Genomic DNA, 19,972 nt, shown 5'->3' with positions numbered 1-19,972 from the left:
TTACCTCATGTGCACTGCCCTAATCAGTGTCTCTTTGGCATTGGCAGCTTTCAGTTCTACGTCTTATTTCCAATTACACTGAGCCACTGGTGTGGAAACACCACACCAGATTTACGCACGTTCTGAGTTTTAGAGCTACACTGATCCTTCTCCTTTGTGGGAAGTAAAGGGAATGTGCACAGACAAGAAAGTTTAATCTGACCTCAGTGAAATAAGGCGCAATGCCTAATGCAGCAAGGTACAGAACAGCATCTGCATGAGGCTGCAGGTTGCTAAATAAATATCTGGTTTTTCTTCCAGGCCCGTGATGCTCACTGCACATGCCCTCCAGGTTATCAGAGCTCCTCTGACGGTGGAAGACACTGTGTCAAACGAACATATGATATCTGTCGGGATGCAGCCTCTCGAAATCAGGAAGGACAGTGTTTAACCAAGAAAGAATGGGCTCATTATTGCTCAGAAAAGGTAGAGCTTTTTTCCACTAGTTAAATCCAAGGTACACGCAGAAACTGCCCTGCAGCAAACTCCCTAGCTCTTTCTTCACTGAGCACAAACAGCAGAACCAAGTGTGTTAGTGTTTTCACAGGAGGTTTTGCTGCTTCTTCAAACTGAAAAAGGAAGCCAGACAAGAAGCCAGATTTCCACCTTCACTCAAGGAATACCTGGCTTCTAAGGTATTCTAATTTATCTTCTAAGCTGCTAGTTCATTCCCTTTTTCCTCCTGCAGGTTTGTGCTGTCCCCAGGGATTATCAAGGCTATGACAAGGTTCTTGGCCTCTGCATCTGTCAAGCTGAGGATCTGGAGAGTGTGTGCAATTCGCAGTGTAGGAGACAACAAAGAGAGACTCTGCGGGTCGCTTGTACCAAGAAAAATCCTCAGCTCATTATCACTTACAGAAATGGGAGCAAGGTAAAAGCTGCAGTTATTTTCACCATCTACTATTTTTTGCTATATTTATATTTTCATTTTTCAGCAATTCAGCAATTTTTCAACAAAAGAGAAGCCTCATGTTTGTTTGTTTGTTTCCTTTGAAAATTATAGAAAGCAACAAACAACCCCCCACCTCAGACACTAGTCTATTATATGCAGAGCATTTTTTTTTTCTACCTGGCCTTACATTGCAACCGTGTGAAAAAATCCCATGTTTTCCAAGTCCTTTTTCTTTTAGGTTGCCGTTGTCTTGGAAGAATTAGGAACGGTTCTACTAGGACCATATTTCCCTTTAAAAGATGTCTGCACTTCAGAACAAAGCAAATATTCCCATCCAGCATACATTGTCAAAACAAGTGGTAAGGGAAAGGCTAACAAGAGCTATAGTGTTAGCTGGTGTAGAGTTATAGCTTGGTATTGCATGTTTTTTATAAATACCTGCAATTTCCATATTATTTATAATGCAAACAAAAAATCTTGATACACTGTGATAGCATAAAGTAATATTAAGTCACTCTTCTGTGCACAATTCACCCCACTCAGTCCCAGAACATTGATCCGAGTTCTATACACTTCCAATATTTTGGGAATGTACAGATACTCAGACTCCCTCCCACTCCCATTTTCTAAACAGACATGAACAATATCTTTGTGTGTTAAGGGACTCCCTTCTCACATCCTTTATCTGAAGGGATTTTCATTTGGGCTTCAGATTTTAATGTGAATTTACCAAGTAGAATTAGAAGTAGGTAAACATTTTTTTTTTTTAGCATTCTAGAACTAAAGCCATAAACACTATTTATACAACCACATGAAAATTTAGTAGTAGCAATAGGATGCAATCATTTGCCCATGGTACCTTTGTACAGTTTCATTGACTTCAGCCAAGTCAAACCAGTTGCTGCTTAAGGAACAGGTCTTGCAACACCAAACAAACCCTAAAGCCTTTGGATAAGGCCCAAGTGTTTTTAAGCACTGCCCTAGAATAAGAAAAATGAACTGAAAAGCATGCAGTTTAGTTTTAGGTTCTGTAGACTTTATTTGGGGGGTTGGTGAGCTGATACTCTATAAACTAAAAGAAAAATAGAAGTCCAACTTGTTGAAAAACAGAAGTGACCAATACTTTTTATACTGCTTCAGGGAAAGGATTTTTAGGAGTGTATAATCCTGACCCACAGCTATTTCACAACTTCATCATGCTAAACAAGGCTTCATCGCTACAGAGAAACTGGCCTTCCTCAGCAACAGCTCCAGGTAAGGTCTCAGAAAGCTGCAGAGCATATATTTAAATACAGATTCTCCAAGATTTAATTGCTTCCTCACATCAACCATCTCCAGTACTTAACTAAATAGGAAATAGCAACAGTTCAACAGACCTTACCATCCTTAAATTCCCAGAGAAACTGTTCACACTAAGCACAGGGAAGCGAAAGGAAAAGCTCTGACTTCTCTGCACTGCGAGTCAGAGCCACTGCACTCACAGCTGCCAACAGGCTGCTTCCTCCTGGCCCCCGTCTCTCCCCCAGGGGCAAGGAGGAACAGCTGTGTGGCAACTGAATGCACAGCACCTGGCACACAGCCCCCTACCTTCCACCACATCCACAGGGCTGCAGAGAGGACAGAGCCCAGGAGCAACTGGCAGGGTGGAGCTCTCCTCAGATTCTGATCCATGCTTCTGCTCCATTCCTCAATTCTAATTTACGCCACCGTCTCCATAGCTTTGGGCAATTCAGATGACTTCCTTAGTAGTTCCACTTGCATTCCTCTTGGAGAGCAGGACTTGAGTTCCTCCGTGTCTCCAGAGATGTCCTCAAATCCATAGCCAAGCCAAGTCTGACAAAAGACAAGAAGACAGATACCTTACAAAGGCTGCAGATTTTACAAGAATTGCTGCTTCTTCACTAGACATGCTTCAGCAGAGACATTGCAAAAAGACAAGAAAACGTGGTGCAAAATTAGCCTAAGTCAGGAAAATGCCAGTTGCATTTTTACGTGCTGTCTTGACAGTATGCCTTACTCTGGAAGCCAGACTTGCATCTATAAAGCTTAGTCATAAAAATGAATATATAAAAAGGAAATGCTGTATTCTGCAGCAGTTCTGTAGGCAGAAAATGATCGGTAATGATCCAAACCTGCACTTTTACAGGTAACTCTAGCCAGGAAGAATCCAGGTCTCCCATGGAACAAAGCCTGAAACCTTCAACTTCCACATCAAAAATCATATTTACTGGCATCTTAAATCCTACCACATGCATTAATGCTAATGTTACCATCATGTTCATTGTCTCCAAGGAACATTACCCAGTTTATGATGTGTAAGTATAAAGCCTGAATGCAGAACTTAGCTAATGCACTTTTGCTTAAGCTACAGAGAAACAGGCTGAAGTTTTCACTTTTCTCGACACAGAACTAAGAGGAAACGTGACTAGGAAGACTAGAAGTCTCATTATTAAGCATACTTCAATGTCTTTTTCAAAGAGGAGACACTGTGGCACAGTAGGAAACAGAGTGCAAGACTTCAGGAAAGCAACATTCACTTATTAAAATAAGCAAAAATAAATGTTTACATGTTGTTCTTGATGCCCCACTGGAGCTATTTCCGACCCATTAAAAGGCATACCCGTGTTAACACTTTGCAGGATGACTTCTCACTAGCTTATACTGTATAATTGCTCCAGTTGATCCTGAGTTCTCTTCCCTTTTCTATAGTCATTGAGTTTTAGGATCTTATCTGAGCTAAGGATTAGATTTTGGTAAACTAACCCAAATGGAAACAAGCCGTTTCTACTGCACTGAAAGCCTTGGGAGCTCTGCCTTTGCTGCTTTTATTTCTGTGGGTTTCTTCCCCTATGGCCTATTTTATTTCTGGCATTCATCCAGCTTCAAAGCACCAAGTAACATGTAATGAATAACAAAACCTTCACATGGATTCCGTGTTGGCATCTGTGGTGTTTAAACACCTACAAGGGGTCCCCATGACTGTTTCTTCACTGCTAAATAAACATCCATGCTGCTTAAGGTTAATTCCTGCTACATCACATAGAGAACTGGCTCGAGCAGCCCAAACCACAGTAGGGCTGAATTAACAGTGCCGCTGTGTGGACAATTAGAGGTCCAGCGCCTAAATTCATGCTGAGCCTCAGTTATTTAATGACATAGATGAACCCTAAGTGGCAACTATGCCTTGCCAAAGCTCTGCTGTAGGTATAAGTCTACACAGACACACAAAACCTAGTGACAAGAACGGACTTTTGTACTTTTTCTCCTAGAAATAACCTGTACAACACGAATGCTGAATTTGACTGGGGGGATTTTCGAAGGCTCGCAGAGGAAATGAGAGAGGCCTCCGCAAAAATCCTCTTCTTCCTCTTCCAGTTCCAGCACCCTGGTACCTATGTGTTACAACTGAGCAGCAATCAGCACAAAAAAACGGTTTGTATGAAGGAATCCTCTATTTGCATTTATAATGTCCCTCTTAGCAAAGCATTTCATGATCCATTTGATGGCTTGGAATCAAAGGAAATATTAAAAATATGAATGAGGATTTTTCATTTTTGCACATCATACTGCACAGGTGAGCATGACACTGAGCATGTGAGTTTGCATGCATGGGCATTACGTGTGTAACTGCAAAATGGTGCAACAGCTGCACAGCTTAAACTTGGTGTAAGAACCAAAATAACACCTCAGATTTAAATCAGCATGCACATTTGAATCATTTGCACTGACATGGAATTTCTATTTATGCTCATTTCATTAAGTACATCAGGGTCATGCCACTTGGAGGACAGTGTTACGAAGAGGGGCCGTTCTTCCCCACAACTCCCAGATACGCTGTACAGGTGGGCATTGCAAAAAACCAAGACCTCCTACTGAAACCTGACTGGACAGCAGTTTTTGGAGTAATCACAGGACTTCTCACATTGCTTATTACCTGTGTGGCACTGACAGTAAGTAGTAGATACCAAAAAAAAAAAACCTTCTTAAAAGAATATTACAAGACTTCGCACAACAAACCTCACACAACGAACTGTCCATCATTAATGAGTTTATTCAGTTGTCATTCAGGTGGCTTTGTGTTTTTCTCTACTTATTCAGACAAAAGTCCCCAAGGCCACAACATTTCTGAGATGAGATGTGCTATTTCACAATAAACAAATGAAATGGTCCTTCAGACTGCAAATCCCCCAAACAGCCATTCTTTTACATTTTTAGTATGTCCTGAAATCAGCAGGCTTTTTCTGCAACCAGACTACTGAAGTAATGATAGCAAAATGTGATTTATTCCTCCAGCAGATCCAAACAACAGATAACTATACTTCCTTCCCCTTGGTTTCAGCCTCATCTGCTAAGATTAATAATTCTGTTTTAGAACAGACCACTCTAATGATGTACGTAGAAAACAGATCCTCAGGGTCTTTGCCTAACAGGTGATGATGCATCCTACTTGTTGAGTGACTAACATGTGAATCACATAATAGAACATGTCAAAATAAGACAAGGAACTTACTTCTTCAATTTTCTTGTGTTTTGCAGCTTTTTTGTCAGGGGCTTAGCTGGTCACAGAAAGGCACTGCCTGTCCTCCATTTCGAAGGCAGCAGCTGAAGTATAATCTAGATAGATATTCTTCCAACATATCAACAGTCTTTCCCATCAAAAAGTGTCACCCCTGGCTGCAGAACAAAGGTAGTACGGATGCTGACTCTTGCAGCACTGATGGAACAGGTCAGAAAACAAAAATGTTAAACAACAGCGGGTCTACCTGGTTACTTGCATATAATGGAGCCATGATCCCATGTCTAACAATGTGCAGCGGGCCCCAGATATAGTGACCTGCATGTATTCTTTATTCAAAAAACAGTTGTAAGTAAAAATATTAATAAATGAGTATTCACATTTCAGCCTGCTTCCTTAAAAAGAGTGATATTTGGGAACCTGAAGAAGAGATAGACCTTGAGTCCTTTAATACCAATGTGTTCTTCGAACTTTTGCTGAGACAGTCACAGTCAGTCACAGCCAAACTGGGCCATTTCAAAGAAGAGGTAAAAGCCTAGAACACATAACTTTGCCTGTTCCCGTTATTTCATTAGCCTTTGGCTGTTAAGCGTGTACTTTATTTCAACTTTAGTATTTTCAGAACATGAAACACATATACATGTATGTACCCATATTCTTAATAGTGTTGTTTATACCTTATAACATAGTGTGAGGAGTACTGACCTTAAGGCAAACATTTTGGTTTCCTTATGGTTCTGCTTTGCACTGATACCATTTTCAGAAAGTGACTTCATCTCCCAGCTTCTATTATTTCACCTGTAAAATGAAAATAATATAGATTACCTAGTCAAATATTTCAGAACTGCAGATTAAATTAAGGAGAACTAAACATAAATGAATTTGCAGTTACACAGATATGGAGTCTCACTCATTTGAATGTTATAATAATCTCACAGCTGATATCAATGGGATAACATTTCACAGCCACAGAATAACTATGACGAATCTATCTGTACCACTCATCTGACTGCATTTGTGGTTTAAAGAACAGCAGAGGGAGCTGGCATTACAGCATGGTTAGCAGACAGGTTGCATGAAGAGATCGTTGTACCACAATCCAGGAAACCTAGCATGAATGTGTTTTGTATTAAAAACTCATTACATGAAGAGGCATGTACAGAAAATTCATTGTCTTCAAACCATATCTTACAGTCCTACTTTTTTTTCTTTGCCTAAGGTGAAAATGATGTATCGCAAGCTTACGAATGAAATATCTTCACTGAAAAACATTTGGATAATGACGCTAGGTATCCCTGAAGAGATGGAGTCTTGTGAGAGCACAGTGACAGAGAATTACATGAAAGCAAAACAGCAGGTAAGGCTCAGTTCAGCATTATTTACACACGGAATAACAAATGACATCCATGGTAGTCTCCTTTCACAGTTTTGGCCACAATCATTTAGAACATCACTTTTGGAACTGTAAATATGTTGTATCTCAACAACATTCCTCTGTGAACAACAGGCTACAATGCACCCTTAAAGCATTTGAAGTTGCTGCTGTTGCTTCATGCTAACACGAATATCTCTTTGAAAGATTACTCACTTTTTTTCTTTTCTTGATCTGCCTGATGGATCTATACGTCCCAGCTCTTTGTTTGGGAGCCTTTGTCTCTCTGCTTCAGTAGCAGAGGTTTCTGCTTTCAAAACAGCACAGGTTTGTATAAGCATGTTACAACTTTTTCCCACTTCAGAATTGGATTTGTTTACATTCTTACAAAAGTTCTAAGGATGAAATGATTTCATGTCTTATAAACAGAAATACACTTGTTTCTCTTGGAAAAATGTGTACTCTACACAGTAAGGAGTTGAAAATATGTATATATTTTTTTCCTTAATGACCTGGTAGAAGTTCTGCAGCACTTGTTAAAAGGATATCCTGAATTACTAGCTTAATCAGAGCTGGAAACATGCTTATTACTTACAACCTAGGTAACTGCAACTCAGCATATTAGAGTTATCAGCACATGCATGCTCAAATTCAAATAAACAGATCAAGATCTTATTTTATTTCAAATCTTTGTCATTTTTAATAAAGGGAGAAAAAGTTGCAATTTCTGTTTATATTTAGATAAAACAAAAAATGACATTTGGATCTTATATCCCACTTAGGCAGAAGAACAGATACAGCAGAGAAAACAGCTGGCTGCTGAATACGAGGAAAGTATGAACAAACAGATGCACTTACTGCAGCATGACCTGAAATGTCAGGAAGAGCATTATGTCACGTTCAATTCTGCGCTGCGAGAGGCAGTGAGACTAGCAGAGATGCTGACAAATGAGGTGGCTTGTAGAGGAAGCCAAACAATGTCGTCTCAGCTAGACTGTACAAGGTAATAAACATGCTGAAAAACTCTGCTGCAACTTTCCATTTGCTAGCTAGAAAGCATTGTGGCAAGCGATTGGGTGGCTTGTGTTTGGCAGCACTTGTATCCAGAAGGTGAAAGTTGATTCTTCATGCAGAAGATCAGACAATGCAGTTCATAATGTTCACATTTCTGTAAAGGAAGGCTAGAAAATCTCAAACAGCTGTAAATTGAAGACACTCCCATCAGAAAATAGGGGACAAGTGTATTTTGAGGTTGTTTTCTTCTGCTACCAAATGATTTGTCTCTGGGATGTCATGCCAGCTAGAGATGGTGTACCATCCACGTTCTGGCAGGTCTTACAGTGGTCAGAATCAGAATTGAGTGATTAACAAGAAAACAGAGAAAAGAGAAAGTGGCATTTTTTACTGCAGTAGCCAAAGCAAATACTCATCAAGCTCTCTATTTGCCAAAGTGCAGAGATCATTTATATGTCCTTCAAAGTTCTTCTTACACTGCTTCCTTGAAATTATTTTACCTTATCTTCAGATGGCAAGTAACCATCTTTATCTCTTGAATTCCAGCCTGTTAGCCCAAATAGATGCTGCAAGCAGCAGGATGTCAAGCATGATAATAACAGAGAGTCACCGCCTCAAAGCATGGGGAGTGCTGGGTGAAGGAACAGGAGCTCAGCTTCTGAACAAAGCTAAAACCAAGATCCTTACCAAGCAGGAACTCGTGGGTAACTACAACCTCTAGAAATTCATTTCAAAATGATGTTAGCATGTAAGGAGGTATAGGCAGGCACGAGCAGGTATGCTGCTATTGATGCTTTTGTAAATAGGTCACAAAAGAACCAATAGCAAAGTGAAGAAAGAATGCACTTAAAAAAAGAAGTCCTCACTGAGATCCCAGCAACAACTCATAAATAGAGGAACTGCTAACAAAAGCGTAGTCATCAGTAAACTTTTTTTCTATGTTGTTTCTCAAAAAGAATGTCAAAGCTCATCAAGATCTTCAGGTACTTACTAACCATCCCCTAGCAACACAACAAGGGAGTGAATAGTCTGTAGCTGAGTCTCAATGAGTTAAAGTTTTTATGTGTTTGTCTCCTTTATAATATTGCTGCATGTGTTTTGAGACAATAAAATGTAAGAGGTGCCCTAGCACTGAGAGGCATCTTTCTTTCACCCTTCTATAAGGAACAGGGAAAAAAAAGACTTTGCATGTTTAAATGAATGCTGTAGACTAAGGCAATAAGATATAAAATCCTGAAAGCACATTCATGAAAAATCATTCTCTTTACTGTTATGAAACTTATGCAGACATGGTTCGGAGAGGCTCAAGTCCCCATGTGCCCCATGGACAACATCTGTAAAAGGCAGTAGAAAGATCAGTTTCTTTATTCTCACCCCAGCTCTGCCCTCAAATATGATTTCTGACAAACTAACAACCCTTCTCCATGAGCCTCGTGGATAAGTGGATTTCTGCAAGGATTACAGGCTGCTGTTTTTTTCCCCCTACTGTTATGAACTGCTCTTAGACTCAAATGGCACTGCCCGAGCACCTGAGGTTGTCTCTGTGGATCCTGTCACTGGACTGCTAATTCCCAACCCGCAGAGCACCGTGCTGCTGACCAGCCAGAGCTCCGGGCCAGTACCGAGCAATCATTTCCTGCATCCAGAGACTGGAAAGGTACTTCACGTAACTGGGAACGTCGGCTATGATCCCATCAGGTCTAGGCTGGTCTGTACTGTTGATTCTGCTTCAGGTAAGGTCACTGGTGTAAAAGAAAAAAACCCAACACCTACTTATATGTAATTTTAAACTTAACAAAAAAAAATAAAACTAAAGGAAATCTGAGAAAGCTTCTCATTAGCATGGTCACTAGAAGATACTTCTCTTTAGCTAAATCCGAGACTTACTGTGAATAAGAAGTATTAGAAAAATTCCTTTTTTTTCTGACCTATTTCTGCCCATCTGCCCATTAAATTATAAAAACTATTATATGCCAAGAAGGTTGTCATTCTAAGGGAAAGGCAAAGCGAGAATGAAGTTAAAAACCTAACCATACAACTAGAACAGAGGACTTACAGTCATTCATTCAATTCTGGACCTGAAGATGACAAGCCTTTAGTACGAGCACTCTCTGAAAGCTCCATGGCCTTCATTCTGAGCTCCCATGCCTCCCTGCCATCGGCATTAGTGCACGTAACCACATTAAATTTCTTCTGTTTCTACCTGCAGGTGAGCGTGACAGGCCTGAAGTGCCCATATTTCCCTACGTTCCTTACCCAGTTTGTCCTGACACTGGCCTCCCCGTGAAGACAAAACTTCCAGTCCTGTGTCCTGAAAAAGTGTTTGCCCTGGGAGGACTCATGCTAGATCCAGTGACAGAAATAGAAGTACCCGTGCTGGGGGTTACGATCCATCCTCACACCGGGCAAAAGCTGACTGTTGGAGGGACGTACCTCAACCCCATCACTGGCATGTTGACACCCCTGGAGATTGGGGGGCCTATGACTGAGCCAGAAGGAGGCAAGATTGTTCCAATACTCGGAGTCGGTTTGGACAGCAGCACTGGTAGGTGAATGCTTCATGAACTGGTAAATGTGGGACATGCTGTTCATTTTACCTGCCCCTAACACCCTGACTATAGGCACAGAGCAGAACAAGCCTAAAGCCTTCTCTTTCACCTTCTACCTTTGCCTTGTCTGGTTGAGCCAACTGCCCAACTTAGCTTTTACTGACAGAACTCCTTCACTTTTCTGTAACTTTACTTTACAATTTATCACTTTAACAGTCAATAAAACTATCTAATGAAACCATAAGAGACATCTGAGGTGCTTCATTAATGAATATAGCTATGACACAAATGACTGAAGTTGATTTGACTTTTGAAGATGGTCCAATTGCTCTATTAAAATTAAAAAAAAAAAAAAAAAAGCAGCAAGAAATACATTATTGGGTGGGGGTGAAGTTCTAGATTTTCAGAAAGCATTTTCACATACTTACATTCTTTATAATTTGCTTTCAAAGATACATAACACACAGAAAAAGGAGTGGGAGCCTTAATCTTCTGAAGTAGAAACTAGGAGACTTCATTTAAAAGCATTTTGTAAGCCAAACTCATTTTACAACCAGCATCATAAATGTTTGTGTTTTATTTTCACGTGTCTCATTAGACCGATTTCTGCTTCCAACGTGCCTTTGATCATTGTGCCTTCTTTATGGGAAGGACCCGAGCATAATGAGCAGCTGTCTGGTGATATTCTGACTCTTATTTCCCATTTATTGACTGCAGGAGAAGCTATACCTGTAGGTGGGCTGGTGGATCCTTCTGGAAACCTAATGCTTCTTGGGGATAACTTCACCGAACCCCTCAGTGGGAAAACTGCTCGGGTACATGGAGCTCATCTCCTGCGAGGCAAGGTGCTGCCCCACGGTGGCAGTTACCAAGCGGTGCTGGAAGCTGGCTGCCTGCAATCACAAACCCATGTGGTGAATGCCCTAAAGCTGTTTAGGGCATCAGTTTTGGAAGATACCCGTCTAGCAGCGGACAGATTGGCAGCACTAAAGGCTTCAGTAGAAGATATGAAGAAGTCTTCCACCACTAGGTTATATCATGCAATGTATTGCTTGCAAAGCCTCAAGAAAAAACAAGAAATAGCTTCAAACCTCAAGAGTAACGGTGGTAATCTGGGTAGGTATAAAACAGTCCCTTTTAAAGAGTAAAGGGGTGTCATTACATTCATAGCTGCAGCAATGAACCCAATTCCATCACAGAATTTGGGAAGGAAAAAAAAAAAAAAAAAAAGCAGGTTACAACTTGGCTTTGGTCAAAATAGCCATTCCTAAGCAAACCCTATGTTGAACTCAACCAGGTATTAGTTGGAAGCTGTAGCAGAAATAAGAGCATTCACCCAGCATTTTCCAGCCTCTTTTAATCACAAAATATCATTTTTGTTTTGTTTTGTTTGTTTGTTTCTTTGTGCAAACTAGGTATGGTCAAATACCCCAACACAGAGATGTGGATCCCTGCAGTGTTCGGGATGAAAATCCCAGATCCTGGGGGGTCCAGTCTGATGGTGCCAGTTCTGGGAATAGACTGTGACAGGAACACAAGACAGCCTTCCCCACTTGCAGGAACCATGGAAGATGGAAATGGAAAAGGTAAGGCAGGAAATTCAATTTAATAATGTAAACAATAAAGAGGCAGGGACTGCTCTATCCCCACCAATATTCACGTTATTTTCAGACCCAGGAAATCACCCTACGAATGCAGATTAGTTACTGCATCAACACTGAATGGAAAATATTAATTTACATGGTGTTTATATTCAAAACAAGCAAAACTATAAAAACGGTGAAGGAGAGCTAGGACTGAGATGAAATCACACTGTGCCTTTCAGCCATTCAGAACTCTACTGTACTCTTCAAGAGAACTACTCAGAAGTTCTTTTCAGTGAGTGAGCTGTACATAGATGTTGTCTGAAAGGGAAGGTCCTTGGTCCTACTCTCCTGCATTTGGTAAATAGCATTTACAACTCAGGAAAACTCAGTTTTCATTAGGAAACTGGAAATCATTATCATTATTATTTTGAGTTTAATGGGAAAAAAAGCTGGTGACTAGATATGCTACTGGAACAGTTTTAATCATGATGTAAATTCTAAGGATTATATTTAATTTTTCTTTGTCCACAGGCCTTGTCCCTATCACAATTGGTGCCAGAGCCATAAGTCCAGTTACAGGTGAATTTGGACCTGTTATAGGTGCTCAAACCCACCCCTGGACACACAATGTAATTCCTGTTGTCCAGTCCTTCAGAGCTTTACCAAGAAGAGCTGCAGATCCAGATCTGGTAATTACTGCTTCAGAAAACCAGGTTGGATAGCTTTGGGAAACTTTTTGCTGATACATGTATGTTTTTCCACTACTGTGAGGCAATTTCACCTCTTCCTATGCCCCACAAATAATATTTTCTTTCAGTACAAGATGAACTGAAATATATGTATGTCATTTCACTTATCTCCTTTTGTCATTATCCCTTTTTCTCTCCCTTCCATCTCTATCTTCTGCTGCTGCTTTTTGTACCTTCTCTTTTATATCCTATCCCGAAGTACACATTGTCTTATAACTTTGAACATGAATTATGCACAGACCTAGCACTGCAAAGCACTCACCCCCCATGGCAACCAAGTTGGATACATATTCTGTTGTTGAAAGCACTGAATGGAGATTTCATCACTAGCTTCAATGGAGTTTATAGTCTACCTTCACCTTCCTGCAAAATCTGAGCTATTATTTCTATCATTGCCTTTCAGCTGGACCTTCTAGAAAAGGAAATAAATTCAAGGCAAAAATACTGGCATGGAAGAATAAAAAAGGAAGAATGGCTTCTTAAAGAACTGAGCTCTCTATTTCTTCATGTCATTCATGATGCAAAAGAGGGAAAGGCCCAGAAGGTATTGTGCATTCCTTTTGCAACCGGCTTTAGTAAAGTTCTTTAAAAAGTCTTGCCCACATGTATCAAATTAAGAGATATTTGATGTTGCACACAGGATGGTGCTGATCTGAATCCAAGTGACTTCCCTCTCCAGTATAGCATAATCTTATAATGTGAAATGAGGTGTTTCTATTTCACTGTAGCCTTTCCCACCTTAACTGGTGTCTAGTCTTATAACAGAATAACCACCAGTTCCAACTCAGAATGTGCCTATACATCCAAGGACAACACAATTCATAATAGTATCAGAAATGGGGGAATTGCAATCAATTTCTATGCAAAAAAAAAAAATAAATAATAATAATAATAATTAAAAGGCCAGGAAAAAGCTACAGCCAAATTAGACAACCTCTTGCTCTCATCTGTCAGAGGAAGAGCAACACAAGAAGTCACCATCGCACAAGTTTGCAGCATTATCTGAAACACTCCTCCATTTCTTACAGATAAAATACAAAGAGGAAATGAATGACATTGAGGAAGTGTGCCATTTTCTTGAAGGATCCTCTCTGCAGGAAGCTGAGAGAAGAGCTTCAAAATATTTCAGCAGCCAGCTGGGCACTGAACTGCCCTTACTATTCAAAGGTACAAAAGGTTAACTACAAACAGAAGAGAGGGAAGCAGGGTTGTGCATCATTTTCTGTGATGCTTGCTCCCTCCAACAGGTTAGCTTAAACCTTAGAAACTCCTCATGTCCTCCTGAAGCAAGACGATAGAGAGGTAGGATCTGGTTAACTGGGCTGTTCTAAAAGATAAAGAACAGAGATGTGGTGAAGTACATTTAGAAGGCGTTTCATTTCAGATTTGCTCTGTGAATTTCCACTAGATTATCAGATGGGTACTACTGCCAATATTTGCTGTCTACAGCTGACAGAGATGAAAAGGACCAGGAAATACAGGTTCTGTCAGAGATCAGAAAGGCAATGGAAAACTTGATGCACTTCATTAAAAAGATGCAACTAGAAGAAAAACGAATGTTCATGCAGATGACTGAGAGAGAGAAGCAAAGGAGCCATGTGTCAAGTACTGAGGCAGCAACAAACCTGATGTTCAGACAGGTGAGATCACTGCCTTTTTTTTTTTTTTTTTTGGCCCTTCTTTACATCATTTGCAGTTTTCATGACTGTTCTTCTGTTCTTTAGCGTATACCCATATTCCAGTGCTCTATAACCATTATACAGTCATGCCAGCTTTGTAGCTAGTGACCTGCCATATTATGTCTAAGAATGAAAATGAAAGGTGGGACTTGAAGTACCCTTATATCTTTTATCATTTCTTCCAGGTCATATTTGCCCTAGCCTCTGAGTTTCAGGAATGCATGCTGAAACAACAAGCTGGTGTGGACACTGCATACACCAAACTGGATTTTTTGAGGGACGTGTCAAATATCCAGATCCAGCAGGCAAAGGTACTGACTTCACCCTCAGGCACAAAAAAATTGGTCAAGTTACTTACTTTCTAACAAAAGCACGAACAGTTGCCACATTCTGAGAATAATCCTCGAGAACACTTCCACAAGAAATCAGAGTCCTGTAAAATAACCAAAAACTTAAATGAGAATTTCATTTATAAAGTACATTTAAAGGTAAATAAAATTTAATTTCAAAGGCAGTTTTTCCCACGGCAGGGTTAGAAAAAAGTTCTCAGCTTCTCTATTTTCATGAAGATTTTAAACACCTGGACACCTGAAGCTCTTTCCTTCCTAGGGAAGAAGCAAGAGATTGGACACTCCATAATTACTGTGATTTTTTTTCCCCCAAGGATGCAAAAGTGATTTTCAAAAATGCTTGAGTGCAAAGGATCATAATTGCCTCTGTGTTCAAGGGACATTTCAAATCCCATCTCCTATAATGTCTAAAGTACTGTAGGCCTGAATCCTCTTGACATGAGCATCTTTCCATCAATTCAATAGACTCAGGACCTGATACTTATATCAGTTGGCTTCTGTATTCTATTTTGGACTACTTGCATAAAAATAGCTTCAAATTAACACATTTTTCTAATCTTCTTCCTTTTTCTTCACAGTCCTTCCTTTAAAGCTCCCTTGGAGCTATCTCTGTCTTCCTCTTCTGCTCTTCCATCCCCATGAGACATTAACTATTAACTGAATTTCAGCTTATTAGTCTAAATGAGGCAGGATTATTAGACCACAATGTTGAACAGAAAACATTTTATCAGATGTACAGCACTTACAAATGGATTCCAGAGAAACAGAGGACATTAAACACGAGTAACGCAGTTCAAATCATTTGTCTTATAACATTCAGATCAGCTTGAAGGATGCAGAAAAATCAGATTTGGGTGCTGTGGGACCATAACCATTGCAAAAGGCTTTTGAACTGCTGAGACAAGCTTGCGGTAGCATCTTACTGGGTCACCAGTTTGCATAGGATGGCTACAAACCAACTGTGTAAGGTTTTCATGAGAAGGCAAAGATCACCGGGATGCTTTTCCTATGGGCTTTTTGACAGACATGAAACACAAGTTGTGTGTATTGTCTTTTGTCTGCTTCGTGCTATTTCAGGTGCTTTTCTCTGGTTCACAACAATGCTTTGAAAACTATGAGACAACCAGATTTTATGGCAGTAGTAGGATCTCATACAGTCCATGCAAGGACATCCATCAAAATCTGATCCCTCTGCTCAAGTCCGTGGTTCAGATGCTGGAAGAAGATAGCAGAAGCAGTGCATCACCTGAGACACCCGGTAAGAGGGGAAGTATTGGCACTCTCAGTTATCTTAAAGACGTATTGGAACCTTTCAACTTTGAAATCCTAGAAGAGATACTACCATCTGACAGCTGGAAACCAGACTTCAGCTCCATGTTGTAAGTACTAAAAATCTCCTGGGACTTAAACCCTTTATCATCTGTGTACACTTGCTGCCAGGTGGGATCAGGCCTGAAATCAAAGCTTAAAGGTTCTCTTTCCAGGCCTCACAAAAGTTAATGCATATGTTGCAAAACAATCCATCTCTTTCTGCCCACGTATAGAGTTCCCATAAGAATAAAAGTGATTTCATTAGACTAACTTGTTATAAGCTGAAAGTCAGTTAACATTAAAAGGGAAGACTGAGAAAATGGTGGTATTATCTGATTTTGTACATTTTTTATGCATTGGAGCACAGCTGGCTTACCTGGAAAACCTAATTAAGATGATTTAATCTTTGGAAATCAAAAAAATTCATTGTGTTCATGAACCTGAGTTGGCTCCGTGTTTTTAGTCCAGCAACTCCTGCAGGCCAGAAAACCTAACCTCAGTTTGACATCTGAAAACATGGTTCAAAAACTAGAAATCAATAGCAAAGCTTTTACTTCCCCTGCTGAGAACATGCAAATTTTCAATTACATTGTGACGAGGCTTTTAGGTCTACCTGCTAAGTGTGAGCAAACGGAGATATAAAATGCAAGTTGTTCAGCTGCTGAAGAGATATCGGTATGCAAATTACCATACAGTCAATTGGAAGTATGTGATATAAGCAGCTTCCTTTCTCAATAAGCAATACAGACTTTCAGGATTCTTGTGTCCAATTCAAGGCAACCGTATAGGAATTATTGATAAGCTACACTTTTGATAAATGTATCTATTTTGGTAAAATGCTCTTTTGCAGAAATGTAACTAGAATGGACTGATGAGTGACCTTCCGAAAGGCCATTTGGTTTCCTTCCAGCCAGGAACACTGCTACTTTTACTACTGCATACTGTAGAAAGGGAAATTAAAGGGAAAAAATTCTAACAGTGCAAGAGGGCTTAACTGTACTCCAAAAATAATGGTTCAGCAGTAAACATATTCCCTGATTTCTTCTACAGGGTACTCATCAAGAAGTACTTTAAAAGCATCTGCTGCTCATTCAGAGGCATTAAGGACTGAAGCAAGTCAGGAAACTGCTTCGGCTTCCACAGTATCAGCTCTTCTGCCCACTTCACATCCACAAAAGATCAGCCTTGTACAACAAGAAATCCAGACAAAGTAAGAGAACCTTATTCATAGAATCATAGAATGGTTATTGTGCCTCCTTTAATTGCCTCTGTATTTTTACTTATAACATATATATTCTACATGAGCTTAGAGGTATTTCCCCTGCCCCCAAAAGGCTTACATTTGGGTTTTATGGGTGGCTCAACATAAGGTACCTGTTACAGCCCACTGTTTGTTCTCAGGCAATATACACACAACCATGACAAGTGCCACGTAGTAATGAGGAAGTATACACAGTATACAAAGTAGGAATCTTCAGTCCTGTTTCATGCATGTCTGGTCACAGGTTTCTATTAGAGAAGCACGCTTCTGAACTGTTACACCTGGAACTGTCTTTAATGATGGAAGAAATAAGTGCATTTTTTTATGAATCATCCAAGACTAAGGAAGATGAATACCATAAAGGAAATGGGGTAAGGTTGGTACCATATCAACTTAAAGCACTCAGCTGATACACAAGAAAATAAAGTTTTCTGTTTTCTTTTTGAATTCCTTTCAATTATCCCACATCACTTCAGAAAAGTAAATAAAAGCAAAAAGGAGTTTGTTAAAGGAACCTTCTGTTCTGACTCCTGCAAAGCAGAACAAAAACAAAATTATGCTCCCTTCTCAATGTTAAGGCACAAGAATCGGTGGCTTTATTTTCAGTAACTTGTGGGTACATAATCCTACAGTAAATCAGTCTACTTACGTTACTTAAATGAACTTGGAGATCTGGTTTCTGGCTATTTTTAAAGCTCAGTGTGACTCATTTCTCATCCCTCTGATGCTCCTGATCATGAAGATGTTGCAGTTGGGCTGTCTATGTTTTCAGGGAAAGACCAGTAGAAGAACAGAAGCAGTCATCGCCAAGGACTCACTCCTGAAAGAACTGTCAGAACACCACCACCGTACTGAACAAGTCCTCTATCAGAAACATCGGGAAGAAATCAAACATTCTGTCCTCAGCTCCCATTTACCAGCACCCCATCAGACCTTACATTTTCTGGAAGAAATTCCAGACCAGTTGTCAATTTGTGGTGCTGGTTTTCAGATCCCAGACTCTGACTTCACTGAACAAGAAGTAAGTTCAATGCATTTTGATTATGCTACTCCTACTATTGTCACTTCACTGCTTTGAAGGATGAATGCAACCTTCACTGGAAGGTATAGGCATACACATTAGCTTTAGGCATTACATAGGGGGCTGTATTATCAGAGCAGCTACATGCACAACTTGAGTGTTTGGGTCTCCTTGTATTGCACTACATATTTTACTGCCTCAGTACATTTTTTTACTACATATTTTTATTGCTTAAGTATAGGTTAAGTCATCTAAATTTTAAATTATCATTACACAGGAAAAAATAGTGACATTACCAGCACAAAGCTTTTTTCTTTCCTTTTTCTTTCTAAGCCAGTTTCCTGCCTGAGTTTGTTTTTCCCTTGCTCACATGTATGAATGTAGTTTTTCTTTTTTTCTTCATGCTGCTTTAATGATCCTTGTTCCATCCTCCAGTATCTTAGGATTTTATAACACTGAATGCATCTACAATTACAACATGCTGGTTTTCCTCTAGTGCGCCCTGAGCTTTGCTAGGAGAGTATCACTAGTAGACAACAATTGAGGATTTGAAAGTAGAAAAGTTCCCTGTTATAATAACAATATTTCCTCAAAATACTTTGAGCTAACATCTCCTTTACACTTGTACACATTGTAGAAGGGGCCACTGCCATTTCTGCAGTCTCAGTGCCCACCGATGGTGCTCTTCTTTTAGCTTTTATGAGTCTACATAACCACAGACTTCATGCTATGGTCTGACAGGAAAACACTGGAGAGATAGCTTAAAAGATGGTCAGGTAACTTAGGCATAGAGCTTCTCTTGTGGGCAAGCTCCACCTTTGAGATGACCTTGTTTATACACATGGGTTTTAATATGGCAGAGTCATTCTCCAGTCAGACCATATAAATCTGTTCTGAGAGCAGATGTCTGCCTCACATTACGCTAACGACAAACTTCTTGATCCATTGTCTGATTTCATCTAACTTTGCAGGGGCATAAAGGGCTCAGGAAATAAAGCACCCGTAAATTTTATGAAAACAAACAGACAAGCAGAGGAGAAACAGAGAATTTACATACCCCTCTGAGCCAAAACTGCAGTGTGACTTCATGCCTTACTAGGTACCAAAACACTCATCCAGCAAAGACCTATATGGAAAAAGTTTCCCTTGGAGCCCCTATAAACTTGGAGGAACAAAGTCTACTTAGACCACTAACTTAGAACTTAGACTACTCCAAACTGACCCACATTTTCCACCACAAGTCCATAGGAGATCAGGCTTCACTAGTTCTGGTAACTATGATGCTATTTGTTGGTGTAGAAAATCCTTTTTTTTTTTTTTTTTCCTCTTTCACTTAACAGAAACCACATTGTCAGGAAGTCAAGCTTTCTCCAGACTCCCTAACTCAAATACTACAAGCTTCTGCAGTGAAGATAGTAAAGCTGGAAGCTCTGAGGCAAGCATGTCTGTACAGAGTCCTGGATCTCTACAACAACCTTCAGGTAGAGGCAGTTCCCCTCACCTGCAAAAGCCTCATGGTAATTCAGAAAACCTGTAAGCTTGCAGCTGCCCACCCTGACCTACAGTGCAGTTACAGGAACGTCCTAAACAGGACATCCCCACAGCCAAAGCCTTACCAGTTGTACCCCCTACA

General features: G+C 40.1%; 2 protein-coding genes across 2 annotated transcripts; both read left to right on the top strand.

Moving 5' to 3' along the window:
* Nucleotides 1-228: 228 nt before the first annotated feature.
* LOC311422523 (uncharacterized protein) lies at nucleotides 229-4,348 on the top strand (the record flags this gene model as incomplete). The annotated part of the gene is made up of 6 exons (XM_084495669.1): nucleotides 229-238; nucleotides 332-465; nucleotides 728-910; nucleotides 1,170-1,290; nucleotides 2,072-2,185; nucleotides 4,201-4,348. The coding sequence occupies 6 exons, from the start codon at nucleotides 229-231 to the stop codon at nucleotides 4,266-4,268; spliced, it is 630 nt and encodes a 209-aa protein (XP_084351795.1). The 3' UTR covers nucleotides 4,269-4,348.
* A 394-nt stretch (nucleotides 4,349-4,742) lies between these two features.
* LOC311422522 (uncharacterized protein) lies at nucleotides 4,743-10,386 on the top strand (the record flags this gene model as incomplete). The annotated part of the gene is made up of 8 exons (XM_084495668.1): nucleotides 4,743-4,773; nucleotides 5,468-5,657; nucleotides 5,835-5,974; nucleotides 6,667-6,804; nucleotides 7,602-7,822; nucleotides 8,380-8,537; nucleotides 9,339-9,566; nucleotides 10,043-10,386. Exons 4-8 carry the CDS (start codon nucleotides 6,673-6,675, stop codon nucleotides 10,384-10,386), a joined length of 1,083 nt encoding a protein of 360 aa, XP_084351794.1. The 5' UTR covers nucleotides 4,743-4,773; nucleotides 5,468-5,657; nucleotides 5,835-5,974; nucleotides 6,667-6,672.
* Between the last annotated feature and the right edge of the window lie 9,586 nt (nucleotides 10,387-19,972).

Source organism: Aythya ferina, assembly GCF_964211825.1.
Source record: "Aythya ferina genome assembly, chromosome: 22".
In the NCBI taxonomy this organism is placed as follows: Eukaryota; Metazoa; Chordata; class Aves; order Anseriformes; family Anatidae; genus Aythya; species Aythya ferina.
The sequence above is the reverse complement of the archived record's forward strand: the minus strand, read 5'-3'. Positions and strand labels throughout refer to the sequence as shown.